The sequence below is a fragment of the Rousettus aegyptiacus genome, unplaced genomic scaffold (genome assembly GCF_014176215.1).
Source record: "Rousettus aegyptiacus isolate mRouAeg1 unplaced genomic scaffold, mRouAeg1.p scaffold_m13_p_1, whole genome shotgun sequence".
Classification (NCBI taxonomy): domain Eukaryota; kingdom Metazoa; phylum Chordata; class Mammalia; order Chiroptera; family Pteropodidae; genus Rousettus; species Rousettus aegyptiacus.
Window position 1 is genome coordinate 31,918,668 of NW_023416284.1, and position 12,413 is coordinate 31,931,080.

The following is a 12,413-nucleotide window of genomic DNA, read 5'->3' on the forward strand; positions in this document are numbered from 1 at the left end:
GCTATTTGGGCTAGAGAGAGAGGCGGGGAGGGAGAATAGCTGGGGGACCGCGTTGAGAAGAAAGAAGAGCAGGGGAGGGGAGGAAGGGAGGGGCAAAGGTCACCCCTTTACTGAGAGAAAATATTGGGCTGTGCTGGTCCTGCTGGCTGTGAGTGTGTGGAGTGTGTGCGCGTGCGCGCGTGTGTTCCCGTCTCTCCTCCTCTTCCCCCACAAGATAACCTGAGGGTGAGCTCCCCGAGGGAAGGCCCTGTGCACATAACAGCAGGGCGTAGCCTGGGGGGCAGGAGACGTGTGCCTAGTCCTCACTCCACCACTAACTTTCCAGGTGACGTTCAGGGCGTCCCTCGGCTTTTCTGAAGAGTAGAGCTGAGAGCTGCCCAGTGACCCGGTAGGACTACCATGGGAAGAGTGAGAAGAGGGGAGAGTGGGCCTGGCTGGTACCCGCGTGTGCCTGAGGCTGCACTGAGCACCGACGTATGTGATCTCATTGACCCCCTCCTTGAGGACCATACTGCTGTCCCATTTTGCAGGTGAAGAAACAGAGGCTCTGAAAACGGAGGACTTGCTGAAGGTCCCCTAGCTAGGAGGCGGAAGTGGCAGGATCCAAACTCAGGCCTGTCCGAGTCCGAAGCCTCTGACGTGTCCACTCCCCATGCCGCCCTCCAGAGGGGATGTGCCTTGCCCACAGTACCATTCCATAAATGTAGGTTTATAATTAATTCAGTTATGGAGGATCTTAATTATGAAGTCGGCTTCAATGCAAGAGCAGCCACTGGGCCAGGAGGAAGACCCAGGTCTAGTCCTGGCCAAAATGCGGACGTGCAGCGTGACCTTCGCGGCACGCAAATAAGGAGGGCTCAGCTAACGGCTCTCGGCTCTCTTGGGAAGCGGGCGAGGAAGTGGGGGAGGCACACAGCATAGAAGTCACTCACTAGGCTTTGGGTTCACCGCAAAGATTAGAGGAACCATACCTGACACCTGCAAAGGGCTCATTTAGTGCTGCCTCCTCCCCTACTAATAACAGGTATTTAGTGCTTACTTTACCACAGATCCCGTCCTAAATATTTTATGAATCTTAACTCATTTAATCTTGACAACAGTCCTATGAGGCAGGATCCCTATCATAGTTCCCTTTCAAGATAAAGGAACGGAGTCACAGGGAGGCTATGGGACATCCCCAAGGTCATAATGTGCTAAGTGGAGGAGCCAGGATCCAACCCCAGGCACCTCCACTTAGCACATTATGACCTTGAGACCGTGCCGCACACACACTGCTACAGGGCGACACCAAGCCCCCTGTCATAGCTGGCCAGCAAGGATAGTTCAGCCTCATAGAGGCCAGAAGGGGGTTGAGGGCAGCAGAGTGGTGGCCGAAGCTGAGCTGTCCCACCACAAGCAGAGCCTTGAGGAAGTCAAAGCTCTGCCTCCCGTAACGACACCTGCTCCTGGAGCTCTGGGATGCTGTCGTCACTGTACTCCCGCCAGCAGGTGTGTCAGCAGCTCTGTGGAGAGAAACTTGGTCCCAGCCAGATGGGGACGACCAGGCTTCACATGTCTGTTCCCGCTCAAGGTCACTGAGCCAGTTAATGGGGAAGAAGTTAGCAGAACCAAAGGTATCTCAGCCACCCTCCCAGGCCGTGGGCCCTCCTGCCATCCCCACAGCAAGGTGGGCAGGGGAGGGGATCCCGTTGAGAGCTGAGCCCTGTAGGGCTGTGGTCCTGGCTGTCTCCAGGGGGCTGAGAGACCCCTGGAAGAGACTGTGCCTCAGTCTCTCTTTGGCGAAGTGGGGGAATGATGCCTGACTTAAGCTGCCTCAAGAAAGGAGGAATTGTGTGTCTCAAGGGACAGTTAGAGATAGGGAAAGAGGAAGGCAGGATTGGGGAGATGGGTCCCAGGCCACGTCTGTCCTGAGTTAGCTGTGTGACCGTGGGTAAGCCACTTTACTACTCTGAGTCTGTAAAGCGCACGCCGGTTGTGGGGTGGGCAGAGGTGCTGTTTTTCCAGGCACGAAGCTTTGCCCCAAGTGGGGCAAAAAAGCATGAACAGGTTTGGGAGACCTAGGTCCAAAGCCCTCTTCTGCTATTTACTGGCTGTGTGACCTTGAGGCTCCTCTTTCTGAACTAGGATTCAGCATCCCGGAGCTGGCGCAGCATGTGTCCCCACAAGAGCCCTATGAAATGAGCAGGATGATCTCCGTTTTCCAGAGGTAGGAAATGACACTGGAAGACCCAACCCTAGGACTGAAATAGCTCGCGGTTTAAGTGGGAAGAAACAAACAAAAAAAAAACTCAAATGTAAAGCAAATCATGGTAATGAAGATGACCATCGGGTAACCAACAATACAGGCACAAGCAGAGGGCTGGAGAGAGCGGGCCAGGGGACCCACAGAGGGCACCTGGAATGAGCCTTAGGAGATGAGAGGTGTTTGCCAAGTGGCAGGGAGCCACAGGCAGAGGAGCAGCAGGTGCAAAGGCCCAGTGGTGGAGAGAAAGTTGTCCATTTAGAGATTAAGTTGTGTGGGGCTGGGATACAATTAGGCTGAGGCCAGAGAACCCGGTAAGAGCCAGATCATGAAGGGTTATGAATGTCATGCCAAGGAGTTTGGAGTTTGCCTCGAGAAGGTAGTGGGGAGGCATTAGAAGGCTCTGCCAAGGAATAAACATTGACTGAAAGCCTCCAGGACAGCACTGTCAACTCAGCACCATCCAGATTCCTTTTTGAAAAAGCCGGGCCAACAGAGAGAGCCCCTGAGCTGTATCCATAAAGTCCTCTATGCCTCAGGGCACCTCTGTAAAAGGGGACGGTGGCCCTACCCTCTGTCTACAGACCACCCAGTAGGTGGGCACGGGAATTAGAGCTCCCAGAGGGGAAAGTATTAACGGTAAGGCTACTGCCTTTCTACAAACAAGGACAAAATAGTTGCCTCTGATCAGCTGGGGGAACAGGTCTGCTGCCAAGTTTAGTAACTGACAGATGGCTGCAAGTAAAGGGGTTGGGAAAACCAGGAGGGACCTGGGAAAGGGTACTGCAAGGACAGTGCTGGGGGGGAAAGAGGCTGGAAGTGAGAATGGCAAGGAGTAAGCTAAGGCGACTGGAGCGCGGAGTTGGGACACCCCGGCTGTGCCTCTTCTGAGCCGCTTGGCTCTGGGCAATCACTTTCTCTCCCTGAAAACGTCTCCACGCCTGAAACGCAGGCGGAGGCAGTCGCGCCTGTCACGGCACCGGAAAAATATGAACGGGAAAATAAACCTCATATTCATCTGCATAGTGCCTTAGAGTTTGCAAGCAGATTACCTGCTTCATCTTCTCAGATTCCCGTGAGGAAGGAGGAGACATCTGTTGAGTGCCTGCTGTGTGCCAGGAACAGGACTGGGTGTTTGTTTACATTCATCTCGTGCCAGCTTCATCACAGCCTTCAGATGGGTATTGTTATCCTAATTTATTTCACACTTGAGGAAACTGAAGTCACACTGCTAGGAAGCAGCAGAGCCAATATTTGACCCCAACACTGTCTGATGACAAATCACCAGATACTCCCTCAAGTTATATAACCTCTAGGGTTTTCTTTTTTTTTTTTTTTTTCCCCCATATCCCTTTGACCTCATGGTCATTTTGAGACTAAAATGAGATAAATTACTTAACTTCTCCAAACTTTGGTTTTCTCATATGTAAAAATATAGTTAATATTAGTTTCCATGACATAGAATTAAAATAAATTAAATTAGTAAAAAGAAATAAAATGTGTGAAGTGCTTAACACAGTGCTTGGCACCTATATAGTACCGTATATTTTATGTGTAATACACCCACAAGATAGGTAAAAATGAAAAAGTGCTGGCAAGAACGTGGGACAGTGGGAACTCTTCTACATCTCCTATGGCAGTGAAAAGATCTGGAAAAGTGAAGATGCACGTATCTTATGAGCCAGCAATTACAGTCCATGGTCACATACCCTCGACAAGTATTCGTATATGTGCGCAAAGTGACATGTATCAGAACATTTGTATCAGCATTGTTTGTGAGAAAAAAAAAAAACACTGTAAACCACTTAACTGTCTATCTTCAGGAAAATAGATAGGTAAGGTGAGGTACAGGCAGACACGGAGTGGAATACATAATGAAAACAAATGAACTACAGCTCTATTCACCAACGTGGATATGGAGTGAAAACCAGCATACAGAATGCATACAGAATGATACCATTTTTATAAAGTTCAAAACCATGCAAAAGGAACAAAAAAATATATTGTTCAGGAATGCCTACATGTATAGCAATCTGTTAAGCAAGACGAATACAAAATTCAAGCTGATGGTTATCTGTGTGAGAGCGAAGGTAGAAATGAGAACAAAGGATTTAAAAGGAATAGACGGTATACTGCTTCTTAAATTGGGCATTCATTAAATTATTATTTATATATTATTTATTGAATATTTGTATTGCTAACTGATACATATAGACATGCATATATTCATTATGTATTGCTGAATAAATATATTTTATATAGATTAAATATTTAATAATAAATAAAATGCAATTATAAAGAGATATATTTGAGAAGAGAAATTATGTCTCCTTTACCTCTAGCTGTCTGATATCAAGCATGCTTCCCTGGTCATGGTAGGTATTTCAAAAGCGGTTTGTTAAGTGAATATTTGAATAAATGAGTGAAGAGATAATTGTTAGTCCTTACTTCCTCAGGTCACTGTCTGCCCTTCTACTAACATGCACCTTGGCCTGGGGCCAGATTTGTTATTTTGGTAAACCACTGGAAACAAGTAAAACGAAGCTGGAGACTATATATGTCCCTGTCTGGCTCATCCTGAACATAGCACTTTTGAGAGAACATCACATAGCCCTACCTACCATTTATGCAACCATCCATTCATTCATCCATTCATACATGTAGTCAATATTTGTTGAAAATAAATCCTCGTGGAGATCAAGTGTAATCTCTTTAGAAGCACAGTGAATTCCCATCCAAGATAATGATTCTGTATATTATCACAGTGTCCCAAGGATCATCACGGTGCCCCAGTTGCATGTGGGGGATGAGCACAGGAAGCCCATGAGATCCCGCAACTCACCTTGGCACACAAATGAAGAGGGTGTTTCCCCTGGGTGAACTCGTCCTGTGATGAATACCACCTTCTGCTCTGCCCCTTCCCGAAGATTATCTGTAAGATAAAAATGAAAAGTTTCTAAGGATGGCAGGGAAAGCTGAGAGTAGTGTAAGTTATATGGTGTATGGGAGAGAGGGAGGGAAGCAGAAAATGGGCGAGTGCTTTATACTTATTTCTTAAGCCATTGTGTTAGAACTGTTAAGGCCCAGCCATTGTTCATTAATTTAATCATGTCCCTGGCTACCCCATGTTAAGAGACTACAACTTGTTCCTTGATACAACTGATCATAGTAATATTAAAGTCATCTAAAGAGGTCATAGGAGTGAAATTAAATCCCAGATCCACTGACTGTGACCCTAGTCAAGTTTTGTAACCATTCTGAGTTTCAATTTGCTGATCTGTAAATGTGGATAATAATACTTACTTCATAGGGTTGTTGTAATGACTAAACAAGCTTATGTATTGACTAGTATACAGTAAATATTCAGTAAACGATGGAGTAAAGAAGGTAGGATTTATATTAGTAAGAGTAGCTGCTGCCATTTAATTAGCTCCTTTTGTGTCAGGCACATCATATACATATAATCCTTACAGAAACATGCACATTAATACCCCTTTTTTAATAGAGGTAGAGTCTGAATCTCAGAGAGGTTATATAACTTGTTCCTGATCACGCAGATAATAGGTTGAAGAGAATGAAAAAACAACCAGGGAGCTGTGAGCTGCACAGTTTTCAGGACTTACACAAGACTGGGAATCATTCGAATTTCTATGATTTTGAATTCTCTCATTGATCATTCAGGGCACTCAGTCGAGAGCCCAGAAGAGCCACGCCATAGTGGGCTAAACTACTCTAGACTAACAAATTTTAACAATAAATCTCAAATGGATCAAACTGAACTTAAGTGCCTGCTGTATGAAGCCCAACTCTCTTTAATGGAAGATGACAAAGTTTAGACATTCAACAATGTATAATTCACAAAATCCAGCATCCAGTAAAAATTATTAGACATGTAAAGAAGTAGGAAAATATGGCTCAAAATCAGAGCCCAAGCTCTTGCTGCCTCTACAGAAGGCTGACTTGTATAACAAAATTTAGCTACTGTGCAAAGATATTATTAGACAAAGACATGAGTGACATTCCCAGAAAGAAGGGGCAGGAGGAGGGTACTTAGCCCTGTGCAGAGGGAAGGACTGATTGACCCAGAATGGAACAATGACTTGAAGTGAATTCAGAAATGAACTTTGAGGGAAGTTGAATTAAAGTAATCCATCTCTGTTAGAGGATGATCTGGGAGTTGGGCAGGGGGCAGTTAGCAATAATGAATAGGATCTCAGCTTCTGAAATGCTAGAAACAGGTTATTCTGGATGTGGTTCATGATTCTAATTTTTGATACACCAATGGCACGGACAAAACAAAAAATGCTCTATTAAGCCTGGTACAAAAGCCTTGTGACTTGCTTGGTCTGTTGGGGTAACCAGTAGAAGTTGAGGTCACTGCTTCCCTAATAATAGGTCTCTGAAAGGCAGCAAGATGTATAATGGAGTCAAAACATGTTTTAGAGAACTCACTGTGTGTTCAGCTCTATTTTAGGCACCCTGAGGAACAACGGGAGAGAGAAGACTCACCTTCTCAAAAGATTGTGATTTAGTAGAGGACTTAGACACTTGAACATTTCCTAGACTGAATATAAGCTCCTTAAGGGAGAAGCTGTGACTTTCACAGTGTAATTTTCATGTCTTTCCCAGGACCCTGCGTGGAGTAGGTGCTCAAGAACTGGCTGTTGAATTAATAAATAAAGAATACTTCACAGTTTATAAAGAAATTTAGACTCCGGTTGTCTTATTTACTCTCCATCATGCCTCTGTGAGGTAGGCAGTGTTAACCCCATTTCACGGGTTGGGGGACCGAGGCGCACAGTGGTACAGTCGAGTCCCAGCTCCCAGCCCAGTTCCTCTTTCACTATCCTGTCTGTCTCCTCCGGGATCCACCACCAACAACATAAGATTCTACATCCACTGCGTTTCCATCTATAACATGCAAAAGAGTTTGGTTTCTTCCCTTATTGCTGGTGAAAGTTGAACTACTGTCTAAGTATTTATATTGCTTTTTCATTAAAAAAAAAAAAAATGCCAGCAAGCCCTTTTGAAAAATACCATCTAACATTGACCCCATCTATCTAGGCAGTCCAGAAATGATAAATGGGATTACTGGGGCCCTCAGTGGAGGCTACCTTTATGGATGTCTCCTCTAACCCAGTATCAACTCAATTGCCTTCAACATTTCTGCTGACCACAGGAAAATGCAAAATGAGCATTCTATTTGCACACTAATTTTACTGAGCCCCTGCATCTTCATAAAATGATAATGCAGGGCTAATAAAAATCGAGCACCTTGGGTGCTAATATAAGCAAATGTTGATGCAGGCAGGTAACAAACTGCTTTGTCATTTAGGAGGCTGTAAAAGAGCATTATAATCATCTTTAGGCAAAATGGATGGGTCGCCTTTGCTTAGCTTTTAGCTTTCATTTGCAAAATCAATTTAAGGTAATGTAGCAGCTCTGAGGTGGTGTGACATGGGACCCTCCCCCCCCCCTTTCCTGTCACCAAATCCCCAGATTTGTGCAAAGCCAATTAAACATATTCTTGGTGGAGGCAGCAGGGAGGATGAAAGAAGTATACTTGAACAAAGTCAGGGTGGAACAGAGGCTGAATGATCAAGACCAAGTACAATCCATGAGGGATGATAAACCTGGAAGTTCATGGAAGATATTGCTCAAGGGCACATTCGAGTGGAACAAGAACAGCTATACCAGGCTCCTCAGTTAACAGAAGGTGTTTGAAGTCAAATGTGCTCGTGTAGTAGTATCCCAACACACACACACACACACACACACACACACACACACACCTTTGTCATTATATCTCTCTGTCATCCACTATGTCCTTATTCATAAAATATTTATTGAACACCTATTCGGTGGCCAAGCACTAGCTATTATTATCTTTTTTTTTTTTTTTCACAGAAAACGAAGGATAAGAGACATTAAGTGACTTGCCCTAGTTCTCCCAGCTAATGACCTGCAGGGCCTGAGTCCCCACCCATGCACTCTGACTCTGTGGTTTTAACCTCTATGCCAAGGGGAGACATCGTAACCTCTTAGGAAGACAGTAATATTATCCAGTTACAGTCACAATTAAATAATGTTTATTCAGTATTCATTCTGTGCCAAGCACTTTATATATATGATCTTATTTAATTTTCACAGGAACCCAGTAAAACATCTACTATTCTTACCCCTATTTCATTGATTAGAAAATTGAGATACAGAAAGGTTAAATGGCTTGTATAAACCTGCCTAAGCAGCAACTGTGGAAGCCAGGATTAAACCTAGGCCTTCATGAATCTCAAATTTCTGCTCTTAACCACTGTGTCATATCATCTCTTGAAGATTAAATAGGGTCCTTACAGTGCTTTAAAAAATACATCCACAAATTCTTTGTTCCTCTCCTCTCTTTAAGGGGTGGAGCTGAACTCCCCTCTCCTTCAGTGTGGGCTAGACATAGAGACTTGCTCTAACAAAAAGTATACTCTAGAAGTGGTAGGTTATCACCTTAGAGATTAGGCTATAAAACGACTGTGGCTTCTGTGGTGGTTGCACTCTCTCTCTCTCAAATCACTCACTCTCAGGGAATCCAGCCGCCATGACATGAAGACACTCAGGTAGCCCACCAACTGGTGAAGAACTGAAGAATCTAGACAACAGCCAAGAGGAACTGAGGCCAGCCCAAAACACATCAGTGAGCTTGGATGACTGCAGTCCTGGGTGACAGCTTACAGCAACTTCATGAGAAGGCTCTGAGCCAAAAACACCCAGGTAAATGCTTCCGCATTCCTGACCCATGGAAACTGAGAGATAATAAATGTTTGTTGTTTAAGATGCCGGACCCTGGAGCACCTGGTTAGGTAGCAATAGACAACTAATTAATCCCCCTGGAGATAATTACACTTCCCCTAGTTGATCTATAGAACTTAGGACACTTGGCATCTTATTTATTGATGTCAGCTTGAGTGAGGACCAGAGCCACAACCTTGGTGCCAAGATGAAGAGCCTCATAATCTGGTCAACTATCAGTGGCTCTATGGGCAGTGAAGATACTAGAAGATGCCGAGAGGCCCCAGAGTGCACTAGCTAGGCCCTCTCAGGACAAAAACCTCCCAGAAGTTCACAGGATCTCCTTCGTTTCCCTCTCTCTCCTAATAATAAATTGTCACAGGGAATGAGCTGTCATGTGAAGTTGATATATATATATATATATATATATATATATATATATATATCAAGAAAATGTCCTCATATTGGTTTCTAAACCCGACCAGTTATAGTCTTTTCTCCAAAACTCCACGGCCCAAGTTGGTCCACACAACCATGAAGCTGGAGAAAAGAAATCCTGGTAGCAGTAACCGCCTGACTAGCTGGTATTTGTCTGAGGGCCTACTTAGGACCTGAGGAACCCTGCCACTGGTCTCTCTGTGCTGGCACCACCCTTGCCAGTCCATTCTCCACCTGCCCATCACAGTGGAATTTCTAAAATGCAAATTCCCTCTGCCTACAACCCTTCAGCAGCTTTCCGCTGTCCCCGGGCAAGTCCGGCCTCCCTCCTCCAGCATCCCTAGTCTCTGGTATCTGTCAGCTTCTCAACTCCCCAGCTCCTTCCACAGAGCTCAGCCTCAGCTAACTCTTGGCAGCTCTACAAGCAGGCCATGTTCTCCCACACCTCCACCCTTGGGTGCGTGATTTTCTCTCTACCTAGAATGCCAGTCCCCATCTCGTCAGTCTGGCTTACTCCTACTCAGCCTCCCAGACTCTGCTCAGATGCCTCTTCTGAGAAGGAAGGGAAGAAACTAACACTCATCCAGTACTCATTCTTGGCCGACCCTGGTGTTAATGTATCTGATTTCATCAGCAAATAATTCTCTACTTTCCCTTAGAAAATTTGTTGTGCTGAAGATAACCTAAGCATATCACTCTGTGGTTGATAGTGACAATACATAGGGATCAGGAGCTGTGAATTATGGTGAGAACATGCTCAAGGTGCACCATTGCTTGTAGATAATTTTATGAGAAAATGTAGATTTAGGAGACATCAACAGAGATTTCTTGGCAGCAGTGGAGAACCAGTGGATGTGTCTGAGTAAAGATGAGACTTGAAAGGAAAGACATCCAGGACTGCCTCAACTAAGCTGACCGAGGGTGAATCCAACAGGAAGGGAGAGTTAGAAGAGGGATCCTCAGCAGGACACCAGTCCCTGTGTTTCTTCTGTCCCCTAAGGGGGCCAAGTAGAAAGCCTGCTGGCTTCCCAGGCAGACGGACTGGGACTCATATCCAGGCCCTACAGATTATTGGTCGTGAGGCCTTGGGAAAATTACATACACATTTTGAGTCTCAGTTCCCTGCAAAATGAGAATAATCCTCAGCTCACAAGATAAACCTGAAGCAAGAGACTTTACGTTCCTGATGCATTTATTGAGCGACAAGCCATAGGAATAGGGTTTTTCAGCATTACTGGTATCTGGAGCTGAGCAATTGTGTGTGCGGGATGCTGTTCTGTGCATTGAGGAAGGTTAGCAGTATCTCTAGCCTCTACCCACTAGGTGCCAGGAGCACCCATCCTCCCAGTTACGATTAGCAAAAATCGTTTCAGACACGACTAAATGTCCCACATCTCTTCAGAGACAAAGTAGCCCCTGGCTGGAAATCAGTCCCCTATAAATAACATTCTACTTTATTCAGACTGGCCTTGTCATTACCTTTCCAAGCAAACCATCAGTTTCTTAGGTTGTATATTCCTCACCCTCCTCTAAACTCATCGAGTTCATCTGGTCACACGTCATTTGCTACCTTGCTCAGGCAGGACCAAAAGCCACACCTCTGTTGTGCCCATTGTCCAGCACCTGCTCTTCTTGAGAAAACAGCCATGTTGGCAAAGTTTGTTTTCTGCTTCCCACTCCCTAGCCTCACCACCCTCTGATCTCCTTCTCTCACCTAGGGTCCGATCTCCCATCAGGATCAAAACCTCTACCCCAGATGAAATGGGAGAACAGGCATAACCACCGAAAGTCGTACACTCATGATAGAGAAATAAAGCACTCATTCTGGAATTCAGGCATTTGGGAAAAGGGGCCACTCTGGTACCCCTCACATGTCTACCATGCATTAATACTGCTCTCTGGCTTTAGAAAGCAGCAAGGAGCCCTCCGACTTACAGGGGACCCATAGAGGCCTTCAGAACTGCAAAGCCTGTGAGGACGCTGAGTAGAACACCATCACTGTGGAGGTGAAGGGAGAGGCCCAGAAAGGCCAAGTGACTTGCCCCAGGACACACAGCTGGAGGGTGTTCAGCCAGGTGGGAAAAGTAGAATGTAGAGCTCCAGAGTTCAAACAGCTTCCTCTCAGGACACCGGCTGCCTCAGGCAACGTCCGTGCCGGCCAACGCCTGGGAAGTGCCCACTGAGTGCCTGCCAAGGAAGTGAAGGAAAGCCAAAAGCCACGGGCCTGATGGACAGAGGGCTAGTGCCAGTTGCCACCATCACTGTCACCTTGTCACAGAAAAGCCGAGCCTCTCCTTCCCTCCTCAGACAGGCTGCCTCTGCTGGTCTCAGCAGTTTATTAAGCCTCCTTTCCACAGGGCGGACACTTAGGCCTGCGAGCAGGTAGCAGGTGGTCTTCTGGATATAGGCTAATGGCAGGAGGGCTCTCCCTGCCAAGATCTAAGTTGATCCCCGCACCCTCCGAGCACCTCCGGAAAGTCAGAACCAGAACAGCCTGCTCAGAGTAGGGGCTGAGGTTGGGTCTCCTGGGAAGCAGACAGGGAGACGCCGAGGTCAGCTCAGCTTTGCTGGGGATTGCTCTCAGGAACACTTGTGAGAGGTCCAAGTTAAGGATTGAGACATTCTCAGCAGTAACTTCAATCAATCCTGTGGGAAAACCCTAGGCCAGAGGGGCCCTTCCTAGTTGTCTCAATGGGGCTGGTTCTACGCCCTGAAATGTCTTGATACTGATTATGGGCTGCCCCCAGGGCAGGGGTGATAACCTTGGGCAAGGTCCTTTCCTTGGGCTTAATGCGATTTCCAGGGAAGAACTCAGCTGTGAGCTGCCAGCCACCCATGCTCCTGGGAGCTGGGGGAATTGGTCCTGAAGGGGGATCGAGGCAGCGCACACAGTGTCTGCTATGTCGGCCTGTGCTGAGACAGCCGAAAAGAGCAGGGAGTATCCGAGGCCTAAGGG

At 46.2% G+C, this 12,413-nt stretch overlaps 1 protein-coding gene across 4 annotated transcripts in view; it reads right to left on the reverse strand.

The window, feature by feature from the left end:
• Positions 1–12,413, reverse strand: part of AGBL4 (ATP/GTP binding protein like 4) — a 992,639-nt gene that overhangs the window by 106,196 nt on the left and 874,030 nt on the right. For all 4 annotated transcript variants that reach the window (XM_036233744.1, XM_036233741.1, XM_036233757.1 and 1 more), the window contains one exon: positions 5,085–5,174. In XM_036233744.1, the coding sequence (XP_036089637.1) occupies positions 5,085–5,174 (90 nt within the window). The remainder of the gene's footprint in view (positions 1–5,084; positions 5,175–12,413) is intronic.